The sequence below is a fragment of the Grampus griseus genome (assembly GCF_964374135.1).
Source record: "Grampus griseus genome assembly, chromosome: 3".
NCBI lineage: Eukaryota > Metazoa > Chordata > Mammalia > Artiodactyla > Delphinidae > Grampus > Grampus griseus.
This window is the reverse complement of record NC_139019.1, coordinates 72,175,806-72,197,587: the sequence shown is the minus strand read 5'-3', so window position 1 is coordinate 72,197,587 and position 21,782 is coordinate 72,175,806. Positions and strand designations below refer to the sequence as shown.

The 21,782-nt window shown below is 37.5% G+C and overlaps 1 protein-coding gene across 1 annotated transcript in view; it reads right to left on the bottom strand.

Annotated features, from left to right (window-relative positions):
* ADGRV1 (adhesion G protein-coupled receptor V1) overlaps positions 1–21,782 on the bottom strand; it is a gene marked incomplete at its 5' end in the record, with an annotated part of 563,397 nt that overhangs the window by 297,445 nt on the left and 244,170 nt on the right. Inside the window, 4 exons of the mRNA XM_082650308.1 lie at positions 1,245–1,405; positions 2,934–3,073; positions 3,601–3,850; positions 8,876–9,060. Coding sequence (XP_082506434.1) covers positions 1,245–1,405; positions 2,934–3,073; positions 3,601–3,850; positions 8,876–9,060 — 736 coding nt within the window. The remainder of the gene's footprint in view (positions 1–1,244; positions 1,406–2,933; positions 3,074–3,600; positions 3,851–8,875; positions 9,061–21,782) is intronic.

The window sequence follows — 21,782 nt, the reverse complement described above, 5'->3', positions numbered from 1 at the left end:
GACAAAGAAGAATAATTAATTACATGCTTCTACCTCCACAAAATTTTCCTAATCGATAAAGATTGCTAGGGGACTGTTTGCACACCAAGTAAAAGACATAAATTCAATGATAATCACATTTACACACAAAATATCATGAAAGCAGAATGTCTGAGTTAGTATATCTACCACCCTGTTAACACAATTTAAGCATATATATTTTTTTTTTGCAGTACGCGGGCCTCTCACATGTTGTGGCCTCTCCTGTTGTGGAGCACAGGCTCCGGACGCGCAGGCTCAGTGGCCATGGCTCATGGGCCTAGCCACTCTGCGGCATGTGGGATCCTCTCGGACCGGGGCATGAAACCATGTCCCCTGCATCGGCAGGCGGACTCCCAACCACTGCACCACCAGGGAAGCCCTAACACAATTTAAAATCATATATTGTGGGTATGGAAATGGAGGTATTAGGCCCAGGTCTCACAACTAGCCAATGGCAGGACCAGGATTTGAACCCAGGCCATTTGGCTTCAGAGTTACCCTATACCCAGTCCTCTATGTAGCATGTTGTTCACAGAAGCTGCTGTACGTCTGTAAAAGATGACTCAGGGCAGAGAATGGATGAGGGTGGGGACAGAAATATAGTGTAAGGAATTCTCAGACTCCCAACCACAAAATCAAAACAGCAAATGAGAATAATTCTATAGTTATTCAAAGCTAAGTTATAGGTAAATAGTTTGACAGACATTAACACAACTCAAGCTCCTATTCCTGCCAGAAATGGGACCTAGATGTAGAAGGTGAAAGACAATTTCTTTTTTAACACAGTGGTTAAGCCATATTTAGAGCTTCTAGACTGCAGAATACAAATCAACCCAAGGGATAGGTTTATTTTCTAATGAAAATACAAAATGCTTTGTTTATATTATCTCACACAGTCCTGATATTCCACTGCAGAATCTGCCTTCTAAATCACAGCACTATCAACTATACCCTTTCTTACTATCTAGCTTCTATCCCACACTGTACTTTATATTACAGATGAGTTGGAACTATGTCTTGTTCTTTCCTTTCCCTCAGTACAAAGTTGGTCCTCCATAAACAACTGCTGTATGAATTAATGAACAAGACCATGGGAAAGTTTATTTTCTCCTTGTGTTGATGAATTACAGTATGCCCACATCTTGCATATATAAAAAGACTCCGGGAAAATGGGTTTTATTCTCGATATTTTAAATTGTTGACTCAAAAATACTGTAACTCACCTGAGATACATATAAATCCAGAAGAGAAAAAAGCTTCGTTGTATGAAGACAAGTTGTCAGTCTGGGCATAGACTGCATACACGGACATGTATGAACAGGCACATTCCACGTAGTTTGAAGTGTCCTCAACCACTTTGCAAAACTGACTGTCAGACAACCAGCTAGGGCAAAAACACAATCGTCACTACTCCTCTTTCATCAATACTTTAGGCGTTGAGATGGCTTTTAAAGAAAAAATAACTTACTGAACCTAAGTATTCTTTACTCAAGACGTAAGCAGACCACATTTTCAAGAAGAAACATTGGAGGGAACATCTTGTCCAAGACGTGACACAAAGATCCCACAGATACTTTAAGAAGCAGCCTAAATACTAACTGAACCTGCAGAAGCATTCCCAATACCAAAGAAGCTGGTCCTCTCAAAAGAGCAGTATCAGTCCCTACCTAATCTAAAGCAAACACACTCAAGGTGTTCAACAGAAAGTACTCTTCCCTAGCATTCAAGAATACCAAAAGGTCAACATAGCCATCAAATGTGCAGTGTTCACCCTTCCTCATTTTTCACAACTCCTTTATTTTGAGCCACATAAATTACTTACATGCTTTTCTAAGTTTCCTAGCTCAGCTTTTTTGGATTTTGAGCCAGTTGTATTATGTAAATGTTTCGCAGGGTTCTTTCAGGTGTTTCCTTCTATAAGGTTTGGCTTTTACCACAATAACTGTCATGATTATAGCAAATATAGTGTCACATTCCATGCCTTCCGAGCATCCCTCAGTGACTACCGACTGAGCCTCTTCCCTTCCAGTGCCTCTCGATCCCTTTACTTTTCTAAGGACATAAAACTTCTTAATCCCAACTGCAGATTCAAGCTTGAAACATTCAGTATTAATTATATATTGAGGATTGTAGAGTGTATTAGGTTTAAGATGTGTCCTCGGACATTAGCAATTTCAATGGAAAATTATTTTCTCACAACGAGACTAAGGAGAGTTTTGGTGTTTGAAGGACAGTTGGTTACCCAACTAAGCTGTTGAACCCTCTTTAGAATTTTAGTTGGTGTGGCTGTAAGTCAGTAACAAACAGAACCTAGTGACTGATTTGAACCCTAAACCTTCTAAGCCAGCAATGCCTGACCCTGCAGCCCTGGTTGAGCTCCCAGAGAGAGAACTGCTCAGAAACATGTCTTAGGCCAAGGAGAGTTAAAGAAAGAATCATGCCCTTCTTCTCATTCTTGTGCATGGCTTTAATCCCAAAATGTACTCCAAGTCATATGTGGACTAGAATTATAAATCCCTACTACTCCCTCTAAACACAGAGCAGCAGATCCAGAACCACAAGCCCAGATGGAAGGGGTCAAAATAAATTCCTTCCCTGCTCAATAAATTAACCAATAACCACAGGGAGGTTATCTGAATTGAGTAGAACTCACACTATGTCCCGTGAAAGTAGTAATAATAAAGGAGTACATAATGTGTTAAACACAGATTTAAATTGTTTGGTTGCGTTTGCCACCTGCACAAGGCTAGACCATTTCCTATGCTGCTTTGTCTCATTTAGTGTAGAGGTTATTCTCCAGTCTAAAATCTCACCTGAGACCTCTATGTTCAGTACAAAAAAAAACACTGGGCTTAATGATACTGGAATGGGGAAGGAACAAATTCTGATTTTAAAGCATTATTAACAAGTACCTTGCAGCAGCCTGATTCCAAAGGAGACACAGAGATGTCTGGGGAACAATTCTAGGCTCAGCAGCATAAATCCTGTAGAGAATCTCATTGTTGTTGGTCAGGGGTTGTGAACTCTGGCCTTTCACACTCAAAGATAATACCTACAATGCCAAAAAGAATAGAAAATGTAATGATTTTTTTCAAATTAATGTCATGACTGAATCTCCCATTCTGAACTTCGCTTCATTTTTCCAGTCATTTTAGTTACTTGCTTACTGTCACTATTATTCATAGCTTATGAATGCAGGCTGTCTGGTTGGTTTTCCACTGCAAACATTCTACCTCTACTCCAGCTGCTGAGCAGTCTCCAGCTGACAGACTTTATTGTCAGACTTCATCACAAGCGGGATATACAATACAATATAGCATTAGAGAAAGCTATGGTTTTTTTTTCACTTTCTCCACTTATATATATATTTTTTACTTAATAAAACATGAAGGAAATATTTCCAACTATTTTTGAGACTAAACATTCTACAACTAGCTCATAAAGATAGGACATGTTTCGTAATTAGCTCACCATGTCTAGCATTTACCACAAATGTGATCAAGTGAATGTATCCTGAGGAATATGTTTGCTAAGGAAAAATCAGATTCTAACCACATAATTCTTTAAATGATAGATTACCTTATTTTTCAGGGCATGAAGATTAGTTCCAGTTATAAACCACTGCTGGCTGCTATACTCTGTAAACTGGACTAATTCACATATACTTTCCCCGGCCATTATTTCTGCATCCGGAACATCCAATAACCTCTCTGGAATTCGAATATAATCACCTTCTTTTCCTTCAAACTTGTGCCCATTGATTTGCTGAGGGTACCAGTGAAGAGCCAGTATGGACAAATACGGGCAACTGTCAAGGATGGTTTTGCTTCTATGACAGAAAAGCAAAGGTTCTGCTAAAATGGCATGCATTTGCATATGTATTTGCAAATATTTGTTAAATTTTTTTAACATATTTGTTAAAAACATATTTGTTAAAATTCATCACCTTGGAGCTCCTTCCTTTATGTATAACCATGACACTACCTACCCAGGAGCAGTAAAGAGAATGTGCTTTCAGTTCTTTTACGGTGAATTGTTAGGATTTTCTGCACAGAACTTTCTGCATCCTCTTGCCTGATCCCCCTTATAACCTAAAACATGGGCTTTTGCAAGCTGTTTCACAGATATCAGATCTGTGGTTATAAAATGTACTTTTCTGTATTAGTCACATCAGCATTGGTGGAATAGGTTGAGGAAAGGATGCACCACTAAACTGAAACTCTGCTTTATATTCAAGAATATCATAAAACTTATATACCTAGAGCCATGTTTTCATCAAGTTTACCTCACCCCTTTCTAAGCCATCAGAGCATTTCCAATTTAACCATATTATCTGATAAAAGAAACAGCCCTGAGCAGGGATCTTTATCCATTTAACAACTGTTTTCAACATTCCCTAGGCACGAGATCCTGTGCTCAGTGAAATTGCTTCCAAACCTCAGTGTGTGTTGAAATCACCTTGAAGCTTGTTTTAAAACACAGATTTCTAGATCACATCCCACTCTTACTAAATCAGAAACCTTGCCTGGGGGAGGCTAGAGTTTCTACGAATCTGTATTTTTTAACCAGTCCTCCAAAAAATCTGATACATTTTTTCTGTGGATCTATCATGTTTGCAAACAATGAAGAGACACAAAGGTGAATCGTACCTGAAACCTGCCTCAAAAAGAATAGAGAATATATTAGGATAAAAATCATGCATTAAGTTTTAAAAGTTACATGGGCCACAAGAGATGCTGAGTATATATAAATGTATCATGGATACAAATACCTCGTCAAGGCCCCTAACCTGGGAAAAGGAGTTGAGAATTTTAAACAGAAGATTTGAAAAAGAAAAGAAAGGGTAAGGGCTAACTTTTTCCTCTAGCTATATACTCTCTTTTAAAAAAATCTTTAACTACCACATTTGAATTGGTACCTTTAAAATCTATCTTTAGTCCAGCCATTCATCCAGGCTCTAGACCCCTGTGTCCAAGACTCCTATTAAAACAGTTCAATCCATATAGGCCATCTGCACCTCCACAACAGCTTATAAAAAGCTCATCTCTTCATCTTCCCATCTAGCTTCCTACATCTTCACTGGTGACTCAAAGCTAAAAAGCTGCCAGTGTCGACCTCCCCACCCCTGACCAGGTACAATGTGACTGAGACCAGTGAACCTACGCCCTACCCACCCACCCTGGAATCTTCTGATATTTAACCCATCAGCGCTATCAGGGACCCCATTACGTTGGCATTCTCAGACGAACACAACAGGTACAGTGACTCTACCCAACCTTGACACAAGTGTGTCAAATCCCTGGCCCCTTAAGAGGGCCTGACGACAACTACACTCTCCCTGACACTTTAACCTCCTATATCCATGCCCTTCCAATGCACTTACTTTGATCAATCCCCAAATCTGCTTTACACCTAGGTTTAAATGAGGGGGAAACACCCACATTAACATGTAGATTGGCACCACTACAAATCCACAATGACCGACTTCAGTCAGACCCTCAATGCCACTTGACATTGTTTTTACTTGGCTTCCAAATGATTGTTCTAGATACCATCATTCTCCTCAATATCCCTGCTCTATTCCCAAACCCTTCACTCCCAGTAGATGCCCCTGAATACTGCTTAAGACAATGTATAAATAATGCATATTAGAATGGTCAACATCTTTAGAGTTCCCTGAGTTAAAAAAAACTCATCTTTAACATAGTCCTCAACACGATCGCTCTAAAATCCTAAATCGGATTCCTACACACACATACACACACCCTACCTAATGTATTCTATATTCAATATTTAAAGGTTGATGATCTCCCCAAGTGATGATTTCCCCAAATGTGCCATGCTTGCTCCTCTTGCCTGACTGCCATTATACATGCGAAACAGCAAGCCTGCAGGGATGATGCACATGGCCCAAAACATACTGATTCCTTTATTCATTCTATTCACTCATTATACCATAACCACTGAGAATCTACCATGTACCAGACACTGTTCTAGGCCCTGAGAACACATTAGGCAACAAGACAGAAAAAGCCACTCCTTTTGTGCATCTTATACCCTTTTGAGTTCTCACCAGGCCTTTGAGAGCAAAGATGGAATCAACATTCACAGCAGGGTAGATGGTTCACGTCTACCACTATCTCAACATCCTGGTGATCTTGCATAAATATGGAAAAACAAAGAGAAAGGACTGAGACTATACAAAGCTATGAACTATCTGACTTCACTGAACAACACTTTTAATCAGACATGTCCCGCTAAATAACAATAATTGCTTTTTAAATAACATAGTACTCTGTGAAAATTGGAGGGAAATATCAACTTCCAACCATGTTCTATTATGAGCTATTTTTATGTTAAGTCAAACAGAATTAAAACATGATTCAGGTCTTTGTACTACAATGATCCAATTTACCTTATGAATGTAATTTATCAATAAAACACCAGAACTGGAGAATATTAACATATAGTTACAAAATTAACTATATAGTTAATACACAAACCACATTTTACTTTTTCCTTTTCCTCTTACTTGCTCTCTGCCCTGAAACTCCAGCCATGAAACAACATTTCTGAAGTTCAGCAATATGTTCTAAAACAAAAGACTCTGAAGTTCAACAACATTCAGAGAACTGCCTCCAAATGGATGAAATTGAACCAAAACTCCAGGGAGAAACACAATTAACAGTATATTAAAGTATGTCTAAAAGTTGATATGGATCAACAGAACAGAATAGAGAGCCCAGAAATAAACATACACACCTATGGTCAATTAATCTTAAACAAAGGAGGCAAGAATATACAATGGAAAAAAGACAGTCTCTTCAGCAAGTGGTGTTGGGAAAGTTGGACACACACTTCATGTAAATCAGTGAAGTTAGAACACACCTTCACACCATACACAAAAACTCAAAATGGCTTAAAGACTTAAACATAAGACATGACACCATAAAACTCCTAGAAGAAAAGCATAGGAAAAACATTCTCTGACATAACTCATACCAATGTTTTCTTAGGTCAGTCTCCCAAGGCAATAGAAACAAAAGCAAAAATACGTAAATGGTACCTAATCAAACTTACAAGCTCCTGTGCAACAAAGGAAACCATAAACAAAACGAAAAGATAACCTACAGACTGGAAGAAAATATTTGCAAATAATGTAGCTGACAATGGCTTAATCTCCAAAATATACAAACAGCTCATACAACTCAACAACAAAAAAACAAAAACCCAATCAAAAAATGGGCAGAAGATCTAAATAGACACTTTTCCAAAGAAGACATACAGATGGCCAACAGGCACGTGAAAAGATGCTCAACATGGCTAATTATTAGAGAAATGCAAATCAAAACTACAATGAGGTACTACCTCACACCAGTCAGAAGAGCCATCTTAAAAAACCTACAAATAACAAATGCTGGAGAGTGTGGAGAAAAGGGAACCCTCCTACACTCTTGGCGAGAATGTAAGTTGGTGCAGCCACTATGGAAAACAAAATGGAGTTTCCTCAAAAAGCTAAAAATAGAGTTGCCACATGATCCAGCAATCCCACTCCTGGGCATATATCCAGACAAAACTATAATTCAAAAAGATATATGCACCCTTATGTTCATAGTAGCACCATTCACAATAGCCAAGAGATGGAAACAACCTGAATGTCCTTCAACAGAGGAATGGATAAAGAAGATGTGGTACATATATACAATGGAATACTACATAGAAACAAAAGGAATGAAATAATGCCATTTGCAGCAACATGGATGGACCTAGAAATTATCATACTAAGTGAAGTAAGTCAGAAAGAAAAATAACATACGATATCACTTATATGTGGAATCTAAAATATGACACAAATGAACCTATCTACAAAACAGAAACAGATTCACAGACATAGAGAACAGACAAAGGTTGCCAAGGGTAGGGGGACGGATTGTTTGGGGTTAGCAGATGCAAACTATTATATATAGAATGGATAAACAACAAGGTCCGACTGTATAGAGCAGAGAACTATATTCAATATCCTGTGATAAATCATAATGGAAAAGAATATAAAAAAGAATGTATATATATTATAACTAAATCACTTTGCTATACAGCAGAAGCTAACACAACGTTGTAAATAAACTACAAGTCAATTTAAAAAAACTTTTTTTAAAAAGGAGTGAAATTCTGACACATGCTACAACATGGATGAACCTTGAAGACACGCTAAGCAAAGTACACCAGACACAAAGGACAAATATTGTATGATTCCACTTATGAGGTGCCTAGAATAGGCAAATTCATGGAGACTGAAAAGTAGAATAGAGGTTACCAGGGCTGGGGGAAGGGAGGAAAGAGGAGTTACTGCTTAATGGGTAAAGATTTTCAATTTGAGAAGATGACAGTTCTGGAGATGCAAGTGGTGATGGTGGCAACAGTGTGAATATACTAAATGCCACTGATCTGTACACCTAAAAACAGTTTACATGGTAAATTTCATCTTATGTGTATTTTACCACAATAAAAAATATGGCCTAAAATATGTCTAAAAGTTGGAATCATCTTACTTTTTTTTCCATTCAGAAATGTATCTTCTACTCATTATATAAATATGAGTAAGCAATAACACATTTTTATTTTTAAAAGAACCTTCAAAACAAGAGGAATATATAACTGACAGTATAAGTTAATTTCTCTTGATGTAGTTTCTATGTTTTCTTCAAATAATTAACTTAATTTGCCCATTAGGTACAATGTATTGATTGTATAATCCTGAGTTACATCAGTTAAACATCAATTTGCACTGCATATTACTTTGTAAACTGTGAAGGAATACATATAAGGTACTGCTATTATATTAAATGATACTTACTTTTCACCAAGAGAGCCACAAGTAACATCAGTCAGTAGAGAAAAGGCAAAATTCTCTGTCACTTCAGTAAAGTGACTGAATCCCCTAGTGTCCTTGCGTTTTGGGTTAACAAGAGCACAAAGAATCTCATAGAAAAGATTTCGGCTTTCAATGCTTAATGCTTGCTTCTTTCCTTCAACAGTTATCTGGAAAAAAATCCAAGTATGAAAATATATGTTCAAAAATAAACTGCTTAAATGATATATATGGTATAACTTGTTCTTTATTACCAGTTACTAACATTAACAAAAATGAAGATGAACCTATGAAGAATTTAAGAGAAGTCAGCATCAAAATCATATTTCAAATGCATCTGTACTTTAAAAAGCAATAAATAATCATTTTATAAAGAAAAGGCATAATCACCAAAATATCTTCTACTTAATATCTAGATAAAGCCCCAAACAGTTGCATTGGTCACTTAATTTTAACTACAATAATTAACATCACGAGTCAAATTAATCTCACTTTTACACCTACCCCAAGATTCTGTTTTCTTTCGACCAACAACTAAGGAAATAGACACAAGAATATATGTCTATAATAGAACAAAATTTATTCTTATCTGTTTTTTATTGGACAGAAGCCACCACGTATCACTAAATTTCTCAAACATCAAAGGAGAAAATCCTTTTCCAACCAAGAGTAGTCAAGAGCTCCTGATACTCTTGCCTTTATTGGTAAGTATGAGCCTTCCTACCTGAACGGACTGGGTTATTTGTTGTTTGAGGGACAAGGAGAGTAAGAGGAAAATAGCCTTCATGATTTAATTTTTACCCCTCACGTGAATGATGGGGGACACATTTTTACTGTCAGAGTAAGCATGGGGGTGAAGCCACTGACTTGTTATTCCACTACACTCTTAGATACCTGAGGAGTCCCTATTAATTCTTCAAAATCCAAATTAGTCATCACTTTTTCTGTGATTTCTACCCTATGCCCCAGCTGCTGGCATACATGATTACACTCTGTAAGTTGCACATACTTTTACTAATGAACTTATGACAATGTTGAAATGATTTTTCTGTTACTGCTATTAGTTGAGCTCACTGAGAAAGTGGCTCAATATTCTCTATATATTTTTTAATAACTTTGTAATCTATAGAGTGCCGAGATGATGGCTGAACTCAAGATTTAAGTTTATAAGAGTAACCATCTTAAAGACAATTAGGAATAATGGAGAATAATACACAGGGTAAAGATAAAAGGTACAAAATGAAATTTAACAAGGTAAAAACTACAATGGGGAGATAGGGAACAGCCCATTGGTTACTAAAACGATCAAACTGAATATGTTAAATGAAAAATAAGCTCAAGAAACACTCCCAGAACTCAGAGAAAATATTACAGACAAATGGGACAAACCTGTAAGATACAACAAGCATATAAAATATTAGGTAAAAGAAAAAAGCAACATAGATCCTTGATAAGCTAAAGAAATACGTCTAAAATGCAGAGTTTGCTTTCTTCCAGAGAAAATTAGGAAAAGAAACAACACCAGATGTATTTGGGTGATTTTTAAATATAATTTCAAGAGTTTTTAAAAAATCTTACCAGAAATCAGACAGGAAAAAAATTACTAACAGAGAAATAAAAATTCAGTCTGACATCAGACTTTTTTTGCTAATGAAATGACAGAAGCCAACAGAGCAACATAAGCAGTTTCAAGATTTTAAGGCTGTGATCCAAGAATTCTAGAGCCACTCAAACTTTCATACATATTCAAGGGTAAGAGAAAGTTTCTTTCAGCAAAGCACACAAAAAATAAAACAAGGAGGGAGACCTTCAAGATGGCAGAGGAATAAGATGTGGAGACCACCTTTCTCCCCACAAATACATCAAAACTACATCTACATGTGGAACAACTCCTATAAGAAACCGACTGAACGCTTGCAGAAGACCTCAGACTTCCCAAAAGATGCCCTCAGGTGACCTACACGCAGAGACGGGGCCAAATCCAAAGCTGAACCCCAGGAGCTGTGCGAACAAAGAAGAGAAAGGGAAATCTCTCCCAGCAGCCTCAGGAGCAGTGGATTAAATCTCCACAATCAACCTGATGTACCCTGCATCTGTGGAATACCTGAATAGACAACGAATCATCCCAAATTGAGGTGGTGGACTTTGGGAGCAACTGTAGACTTGGGGTTTGCTTTCTGCATCTAATTTGTTTCTGGTTTTATGTTTAACTTAGCTTAGTATTTAGAGTTTATTATCATTAATAGATTTGTTTATTGATTGGTTGCTCTATTCCTTTTTCTCTTTTTTATATATAGATTTCTTTTTCCTTTTTCTTTTTTTGTGAGTGTGTATGTATATACTTTTTGTGTCATTTTGTCTACATAGCTTTGCTTTTGGCATTTGTCCTAGGGTTCTGTCTGTCCGTTTTTTGTTTGTTTTTTTTAATACAGTATTCAGTGCTTCTCATCACTGGTGGATTGGTTTTTTTGTTCAGTTGCTATCTTCTTTCTTTCTTTCTTTTTTCTTTTCTTTTATTACTTTCCAATTATTTGATTTTTAATAATTTTCTTCTTTAATTTTAATAACTTTACTTCCTTTTTTTTTATTCTCCCTCCTTCCTCCCTTCCTTCCTTCCTTCCTTCCTTCCTTCCTTCTTTTCTCCCTTTTCTTCTGAGCCATGTGGCTGACAGGGTCTTGGTGCTCTGGCTGGGTGTCAGGCCTGTGGCTCTGACGTGGGAGAGCCAAGTTCAGGACATTGGTCCACCAGAGACCTCCCAGCTCCATGTAATATCAAGTGGCAAAAGCTCTCCCAGAGATCTCCATGTCAACGCTAAGACCCAGCTCCACTCAACAACCAGCAAACTACAGTGCTGGACACCCTATGCCAAACAACTAGCAAGAGAGGGACACAACCGCACCCATTAGCAGAGAGGCTACCTAATATCATAATAAGGTCACAGACACCCCAAAACACACCACAGGACACGGTCCTGCCCACCAGAAAGACATGATCCAACCTCATCCACCAGAATACAGGCACCAGTCCCCTCCACCAGGAAGCCCACACAACTCACAGAACCAACCTCACCCACTGGGGGCAGACACCAAAAACAACAGGAACTACAAAACTGCAGGCTGCGAAAAGGAGACCCAAACACAGTAAGTTAAGCATAATGAGAAGAGAGAGACACACACAGCAGGTGAAGCAGCAAGGTAAAAACCCACCACACCAAACAAATGAAGAGGAAATAGGCAGTCTACCTGAAAAAGAATTCAGAGTAATGAGAGTAAAGATGATCCAAAATCTTGGAAATAGAATGGAGAAAATACAAGAAACGTTTAACAAGGACCTAGAAGAACGAAAGAGCAAACAAACAGAGATGAACACCACAATAAATGAAATTTAAAACTTTCTACAAGGAGTCAATAGCAAAATAACTGAGGCAGAAGAATGGATAACTGACCTGGAAGATAAAATAGTAGAAATAACTACGGCAGAGCATAAAAAAGAAAAAAGAATGAAAAGAACTGAGGACAGTCTTAGAGACCTCTGGGAAAACATTAAACGCACCAACGTTAGAATTACAGGGGTACCAGAAGAAGAAGAGAAAAAGAAAGGGACTGAGAAAATATTTGAAGAGATTATAGTTGAAAACTTCCCTAATATGGGAAAGGAAATAATCAACTCCAGGAAGTGCAGAGAGTCCCATACAGGATAAATCCAAGGAGAAACACGCCAGACATATATATATATATATTTTTTTTTTTTGCGGTACGTGGGCCTCTCACTGTTGTGGCCTCTCCTGTTGTGGAGCGCAGGCTCAGCAGCCATGGCTCACGGGCCTAGCCACTCCATGGCATATGGGATCTTCCTGGACCAGGGCACGAACCCGTGTCCCCTGCGTTGGCAGGTGGACTCTCAACCACTGCGCCACCAGGGAAGCCCCAAGACATATGTTAATCAAACCATCAAATATTACATACAAAGAAAAAATATTAAAAGCAAAAAGGGAAAAACAACAAATAACATACAAGGGAATCCCCATAAGGTTAACAGCTGATCTTTCAGCAGACACTCTGCAAGCCAGAAGGGAGTGGCAAGACATATTTAAAGTGATAAAAGGGAAAAACCTATAACCAAGACTAGTCTACCCAGCAAGGATCTCATTCAGATTCGACAGAGAAATTAAAACCTTTACAGACAAGCAAAACCTAAGAGAATTCAGCACCACCAAACCATCATTACAACAAATGCTAAAGGAACTTCTCTAGGCAGGAAACACAAGAGAAGGAAAAGACCTACAATAACAAACCCAAAACAATTAAGAAAATGGTAATAGGAACATACATATTGATAATTACCTGAAATGTAAATGGATTAAATGCTCCCACCAAGACACAGACTGGCTGAATGGGTACAAAAACAAGACCTGTATATATGCTGTCTACAAGAGACCCACTTCAGAACTAGACACATACAGACTGAAAGTGAGGGGATGGAAAAACATTCCATTCAAATGAAAATGAAAAGAAAGCTGGAGTAGCAATTTTTATATCAGAAAAAATAGACTTTAAAATAGAGACTATTACAAGAGACAAAGAAGGAAATTACATAATGATCGGGGGTCAATCAAAGAAGAAGATAAAACAATTGTAAATGTTTATGAACCCAACATAGGAGAACCTAAATACATTAGGCAAATGCTAACAGCCGTAAAAGAGGAAATCGACAATAACACAATCATAGTAGGGGACTTTAACACCCCACTTTCACCAATGAACAGATCATCCAAAATGAAAATAAATAAGGAAACACAAGCTTTAAATGACACATTAAACAAGATAGAATTAATTGATATTAATAGGACATTCCATGCAAAACCAACAGAATACACTTTCTTCTCAAGTGCTCATGGAACTTTCTGCAGGATAGATCATATCGTGGGTCACAAATCAAGCCTTGGTAAATCAGAGAAAATAGAAATCATATCAAATATCTTTTCTGACCACAATGCTATGAGACTAGATATCAATTATAGGAAAAAATCTGTAAAAAATACAAACATGGGCTTCCCTGGTGGCGCAGTGGTTGAGAGTCCGCCTGCTGATGCAGGGGATAAGAGTTCGTGCCCCGGTCTGGGACGATCCCACATACCGTGGAGCGGAATGGCCCGTGAGCCATGGCTGCTGAACCTGCACGTCTGGAGCTGTGCTCTGCAATGGGAGAGGCCACAACAGTGAGAGGCCCACGTATCGCAAAAAAAAAAAAAAAAAGAAAAAAAGAAAAATACAAACACATGGAGGCTAAAAAATACACTACTTAATAACCAAGAGATCACTGAAAGAATAAAAAAGTACCTAGAAACAAATGACAATGAAAATACGATGACCCAAAACCTATGGGATGCAGCAAAAGCAGATCTAAGAGGGAAGTTTATAGCAATACAATGCTACCACAAGAAACAAGAAACATCTCAAATAAGCAACCTAACCTTACACCTAAAGCAATTAGAGAAAGAAGAACAAAAAAACCCTAAGTTAGCAGAAGGAAAGAAATCATAAAGATCAGATCAGAAATAAATGAAAAACAAATGAAGGAGGTCCTCACGGTGAGCCATAGCCACCCCCAACCTCCGCAGGAACCCTCCAACACTAGCAGGAAAGAGATCTTCATATAAACAGATTCTTACTGGCTGGTGTGAAGAGTCATTCCAAGAACCGCAATGTGTTGGGTTATCCATCCACCTTTCTTTCAGGTAATAACGTGCCAAATTCTGAGTCCAGGAAGATAGAACCTAATTAGTCTAGTTATCACTGATCAAAATGTCATTCCCCTCTCCTGTGACTGGAAACCCACTTCAGACCTAGGGACACATATAGACTGAAAGTGAGGGGATGGAAAAAGATATACCATGCAAATGGAATCAAAAGAAAGCTGGAGTAACAATACTCATATCAGATAAAATAGACTTTAAAATAAAGAGTGTTACAAGAGACAAGGAAGGACACTATATAATGATCAAGGGATCAATCCAATAAGAAGATATAACAATTATAAATGTATATGCACCCAACATAGGAGCACGTCAATACATAAGGCAACTGCTAACAGCTCTAAGAGAGGAAATCGACAGTAACACAATAATAGTGGGGGACTTTAACACCTCACTTACACCAATGGACAGATCATCCAAACAGAAAATTAATAAAGAAACAAACGCTTTAAATGACACAATAGACCACATAGATTTAATTGATATTTATAGGACATTCCATCCAAAAATAGCAGATTACACTTTCTTCTCAAGTGCACATGGAACATTCTCCAGGACAGATCACATCTTGGGTCACAAATCAAGCCTCAGTAAATTTAAGAAAATTGAAAGCATATCTAGCATCTTTTTTGACCACAACGCTATGAGATTAGAAATCAATTACAAGGAAAAACACATGAGAAACACAAACACATGGAGGCTAAACAATACATTACTAAACAGCCAAGAGATCACTGAAGAAATCAAAGAGGAAATCAAAAAATCCCTAGAAACAAATGACAATGAAAATACAACGATCCAAAACCTGTGGGATGCAGCAAAAGCAGTTCTAAGAGGGAAGTTTATAGCAATACAAGCCTACCTCAAGAAACAAGAAAATTTCAACTAAACAATCCAACCTTACACCTAAAGGAATTAGAGAAAGCAGAACAAACAAAACCCAAAGATTAGTAGAAGGAAAAAAAATCGTAAGATCAGAGAAGAAATAAATGAAATAGAAACAGAAAACAATAGCAAAGATCAATAAAACTAAAAGCTGGTTCTTTGAGAAGATAAACAAAATTGATAAACCATTAGCCAGACTCATCAAGAAAACGAGGGAGAGGACTCAAATCAGTAAAATTAGAAATGAAAAAGGAGAAGTTACAACAGACACCGCAGAAATACAAAGCATCCTAAGAGACTACTACAAGCAACTCTACGTCAATAAAATGGACAACCTGGAAGAAATGGACAAATTCTTAGAAAGGTGTAACCTTCCAAGACTGAACCAGGAAGAAACAGAAAATGTGAAAAGACCAATCACAAGTAATGAAATTGAAACTGTAATTAAAAATCTTCCAACAAACAAAAGTCCAGGACCAGATGGTTTCACAGATGAATTCTATCAAATGCTTAGAGAAGAGGTAACACCCATCCTTCTCAAACACTTCCAAAAATTGCAGAGGAAGGAACACTCCCAAACTCATTCTACCAGGCCACCATCACCCTGTTACCAAAACCAGACAAAGATACTACAAAAAAAGAAAATTACAGACCAATATCACTGATGAATATAGAGGCAAAAATCCTCAATGAAATACTAGCAAAAAGAGCTTCCCTGGTGGTGCAGTGGTTGAGAGTCCGCCTGCCAATGCAGGGGACACGGGTTCATGCCCTGGTCCGGGAAGATCCCACATGCTGCGGAGCGGCTGGGCCCGTGAGCCATGGCTGCTGAGCCTGCACGTCCGGAGCCTGTGCTCCACAACAGGAGAGGCCACAACAGTGAGAGGCCTGCGTACTGCAAAAAAAAAAAAAAAAAAAAAAAAAGAAATACTAGCGAACAGAATCCAACAATACATTAAAAGGATCATACACCATGATCAAGTGGGATTTATCCCAGGGATGCAAGGATTCTTCAATAGACGCAAATCAATCAATGTGAAACACCATGTTAACAAACTGAAGAATAAAAACCATATGACCATCACAATAGATGCAGAAAAAGCTTTTGACAATATTCAACACCCAGTTATGATAAAGTGTCTCAAGAAAGTGGGCATAGTGGTAACTTACCAACAACAAAATAAAGGCCATATACAACAAACCCACAGCAAACATTATTCTCAATGGTGAAAAACTGAAAGCATTTCCTCTAAGATCAGGAACAACACAAGGACGTCCACTCTCGCCACTTTTATTCAACATAGTTTTGGAAGTCCTGGCCACGGCATTCACAGAAGAAAAAGAAATAAAAGGAATACAAATTGCAAAAGAAGTAAAACTGTCACTGTTTGCAGATGACATGATCGTATACATAGAGACTCTTAAAGATGCCATCAGAAAACTACTAGAGGGCTTCCCTGGTGGTGCAGTGCTTGAGAGTCTGCCTGCCAATGCAGGGGACACGGGTTCGTGCCCCAGTCTGGGAAGATCCCACATGCCGCGGAGCGGCTGGGCCAGTGAGCCATGGCCACTGAGCCTGTGCGTCCAGAGCCTGTGCTCTGCAACGGGAGAGGCCACAACAGTGAGAGGCCTGTGTACCACAAAAAAAAAAAAAAGAAAAAAAAAGAAAACTACTAGAGCTAATCAATGAATTTGGTAAAGTTGCAGGATACAAAATTAATGCAGAGAAATCTCTTGCATTCCTATACACTAATAATGAAAAATCTGAAAGAGAAATTAAGGAAACACACCCATTTGCCATTGCATCAAAAAGAATAAAAAACCTAGGAATAAACCTACTAAGGGAGTCAAAAGACCTGTATGCATAAAACTATAAGACACTGATGAAAGAAATTAAAGATGATACAAACAGATAGAGAGATATACCATGTTCTTGGATTGGAAGAAGCAACATTGTGAAAATTACTATACTGCCAAAAGCAATCTACAGATTCAATGCAATCTCTATCAAATTACCAATGGCATTTTTTACAGAACGAGATCAAAAAATCTTAAAATTTGTATGGAGACACAAGAGACCCTGAATAGCCAAAGCAGTCTTGAGGGAAAAAACCGGAGCTGGAGGATTCAGACTCCCTGACTTCAGAGTATACTACAAAGCTACAGTAATTAAGACAATATGGTACTGGCACAAAAACAGAAATACAGATCATGGAACAGGATAGAAAGCCCAGAGATAAACCCACACACCTATGGTCAACTAATCTATGACAAACGAGGCAAGGATATATACAATGGAGAAAAGACAGTCTCTTCAAAAAGTGGTGCTGGGAAAACTGGACAGCTACATGTAAAAGAATGAAATTAGAATACTCCCTAACACCATGAACAAAAATAAACTCAAAATGGATTAGAGACCTAAATGTAAGGCTGGACACTATAAAACTCTTAGAGGATAACATAGGAAGAACACTGACATAAATCACAGCAAGATATTTTTCGACCCTCCTCCTGGAGTAATGGAAATAAAAATAAACAAATGGAACCTAATGAAATTTAAAACCATTTGCAAAGCAAAGGAAACTACAAACAAGACGAAAAGACAATGCTCAGAATGGGAGAAAATATCTGCAAACTAATCAACAGACAAAGGATTAATCTCTAAAATACATAAACAGCTCATAAAGCTCAATATTAAAATAACAAACAACCCAATCAAGAAATGGGCAGAAGACCTAAATAGACATTTCTCCAAAGCAGATATACAGATTGCCAAGAAGCACATGAAAAGCTGCTCATCATCACTAATTATTAGAGAAGTGCAAATCAAAACTACAATGAGGTATCACCTCACACCAGTTAGAATGGGCATCATCAGAAAATCTACAAACAACAAATGCTGGAGAGGGTTAGAGAAAAGGGTACCCTCTTGCATTGTTGGTGGGAATGTAAATTGATACAGCCACTATGGGGAAGAGTATGGAGGTTCCTTAAAAAACTATAAATAGAGTTATCATATTACCCAGCAATCCCACTACTGGGCATATACCCTGAGAAAACCGTAATTTAAAAAGAAACATGCCCCCCAATGTTCACTGCAGCACTATTTACAATAGCCAGGTCAGGGAAAGCAACCTAAATGCCCATCGACAGATGAATGGATAAAGATGGGTACATATATACAATGGAAGAATACTCAGCCAAAAAAAGGAACGAAACTGGGTCATTTGTAGAGACATGGATGGATCCAGAGACTGTCATACAGAGTGAAGTAAGTTAGAAAGAGAAAAACAAATATGATATATTAATGCATATATGTGGAACCTAGAAAAATGGTACAGATGAACTAGTTTGCAGGGCAGAAATAGAGACACAGATGTAGGGAACAAACGCATGGACACCAAGCGGGGAAAGTGGCGGTAGGGGGTGGTGGTGGTGGTGTGATGAAATAGGAGATTGGGATTGACATATATATACTAATATGTATAAAATGGATAACTAATAAGAACCTGCTGTATACAAAAATAAATAAAATTCAAAAATTGAAGAAACAAAATTTAAAAAGAAATAAAATTTAAAAAAAGAAATGAAGGAAACGATAGCAAAGAGCAATAAAACTAAAAGCTGGTTCTCTGAGAAGATAAACAAAATTGATAAACCATTACCAGACTCATGAAGAAAAAAAGGGAGAAGACTTAAATCAATAGAATTAGAAGTGAAAAAGAAGTAACAACTGACACTGCAGAAATTCAAAGGATCATGAGAGATACTATAAGCAAATATATGCCAATAAAATGGACGACCTGGAAGAAACGGACAAATTTTTAGAAAAGCACAACCCTCAGAGACTGAACCAGGAAAAAATAGAAAATATAAACAGACCAATCACAAGCACTGAAATTGATACTGTGATTAAAAATCTTCCAACAAACAAAAGCCCAGGACCAGATGGCTTCACAGGCAAATTCTACCAAACATTTAGAGAAGAGCTAATACCTATCCTTCTCAAACTCTTCCAAAATATAGCAGAGGGAGGAAAATTTCCAAACTCATTCTACAAGGCCCCACCATCACCCTGATGCCAAAACCAAAGATGTCACAAAGAAAGAAAACAACAGGCCAATGTCACTGATGAACACAGATGCAAAAATCCTCAACAAAACACCAGCAAACAGAATCCAACAGCACATTAAAAGGATCATACACCATGATCAAGTGGGGTTTATCCCAGGAATGCAAGGATTCTTCAATATACACAAATCAATCAATGTAGTAAACCATATTCACCAAATGAAGGAGAAAAACCATATGATCATCTCAATAGATGGAGGAAAAGCTTTCGACAAAATTCAACACTCATTTATGATAAAAACTCTCCAGAAAGTAGGCATAGAGGGAACTTTCCTCAACAAAATTTAAGGCCATAAATGACAAACCCACAGCCAACATTGGTCTCAATGGTGAAAAAATGAAACCATGTCCTCTAGATCAGAAACAAGACACAGTTGTCCACTCTCACCACTATTATTCAACACAGTTTTGGAATTTTTAGCCACAGCAGTCAGAGAAGAAAAAGAATTAAAAGGAATCTAAATCAGAAAAGAAGAAGTAAAACTGTCACTGTTTGCAGATGACATGATACTATACATAGAGAATCCTACAGATGCTACCAGAAAACTACTACAGCTAATCAATGAATTTGGTAAAGTTGCAGCATACAAAGTTAATGCACAGAAATCCCTTGCATTCTTATACACTAAAGATGAAAAATCTGAAAGTGAAATTAAAGAAACACTCCCATTTACCATTGCAACAAAAAGAATAAAATACCTAGGAATAAACCTACCAAGGGAGACCAAAGACCTGTATGCAGAAAACTATAAGACAGTGATGAAAGAAATTAAAGATGATACAAATAGATAGAGAGATATACCATGTTCTTGGATTGGAAGAAGTAACATTGTGAAAATGAATATACTACCAAAGCAATCTACAGATTCAATGTAATCCCTATCAAACTACCAATGGCATTTTTCACAGAACTAGAACAAAAAATTTCACAGTTTGTATGGAAATACAAAAGACCCCGAATAGCCAAAGCAATCTTGAGAAAGAAAAACAGAGCTGGAAGCATCAGGATCCCGGACTTCAGACTATATTACAAAGCTACAGTAATCAAGAAAGTATGGTACTGGCACAAAAACCGAAATATAGATCAATGGTACAGTATAGAAAGCCCAGAGATTAACCCACACACATATGGTCACCTTATTTTTGATAAAGGAGGCAAGAATATAAAATGGAGAAAAGACAGCCTCTTCAAAAAGTGGTGCTGGGAAAACTGGACAGCCACATGTAAAAGAATGAAATTAGAACACTCCCTAGCACCATACACAAAAATAAAATAAAAATGGATTAAAGACCTAAATGTAAGGTCAGACACTATCAAAGTCTTAGAGGAAAACATAGGCAGAACACTCTATGACATAAATCACAGCAAGATCCTTTTTGACCCACCTCCTAGAGAAATGGAAATAAAAACAAAAATAAACAAATGGGACCCAATAAAACTTAAAAGCTTTTGCACAGCAAAGGAAACCATAAACAAGATGAAAACACAACCCTCAGAATGGCAGAAAATATTTGCAAATTAAGCAACTGACAAAGGAATAATCTCCAAAATTTACAAGCATCTCATGCAGCTCAATATGAAAAAAAACAAACAACCAAATCTAAAAATGGGCAGAAGACCTAAATAGACATTTCTCCAAAGCAGATATACAGATTGCCAACAAACATATGAAAGGATGCTCAACATCACTAATCATTAGAGAAATGCAAATCAAAACTACAGTGAGGTATCTCCTCACACCAGTGAGAATGGTCATCATCAAAAAATCTACAAACAATTAATACTGGAGAGGGTGTGGAGAAAAGGGAACCCTTCTGCACTGTTAGCGGGAATGTAAATTCATACAGCCACTATGGAGAACAGTATGAAGGTTCCTTAAAAAACTAAAAATAGAACTACCATATGACCCAGCAATCCCAATACTGGGCATATACCCTGAGAAAACCATAATTCAAAAAGAGTCATGTACCACCATGTTCATTGCAGCTCTATTTACAATAGCCAGGACATGGAAGCAACCTAAGTGTCCATCAACAGTTGAATGGATAAAGAAGATGTGGCACATATATACAATGGAATGTTACTCAGCCATAAAAAGAAACAGAATTGAGTTATTTGT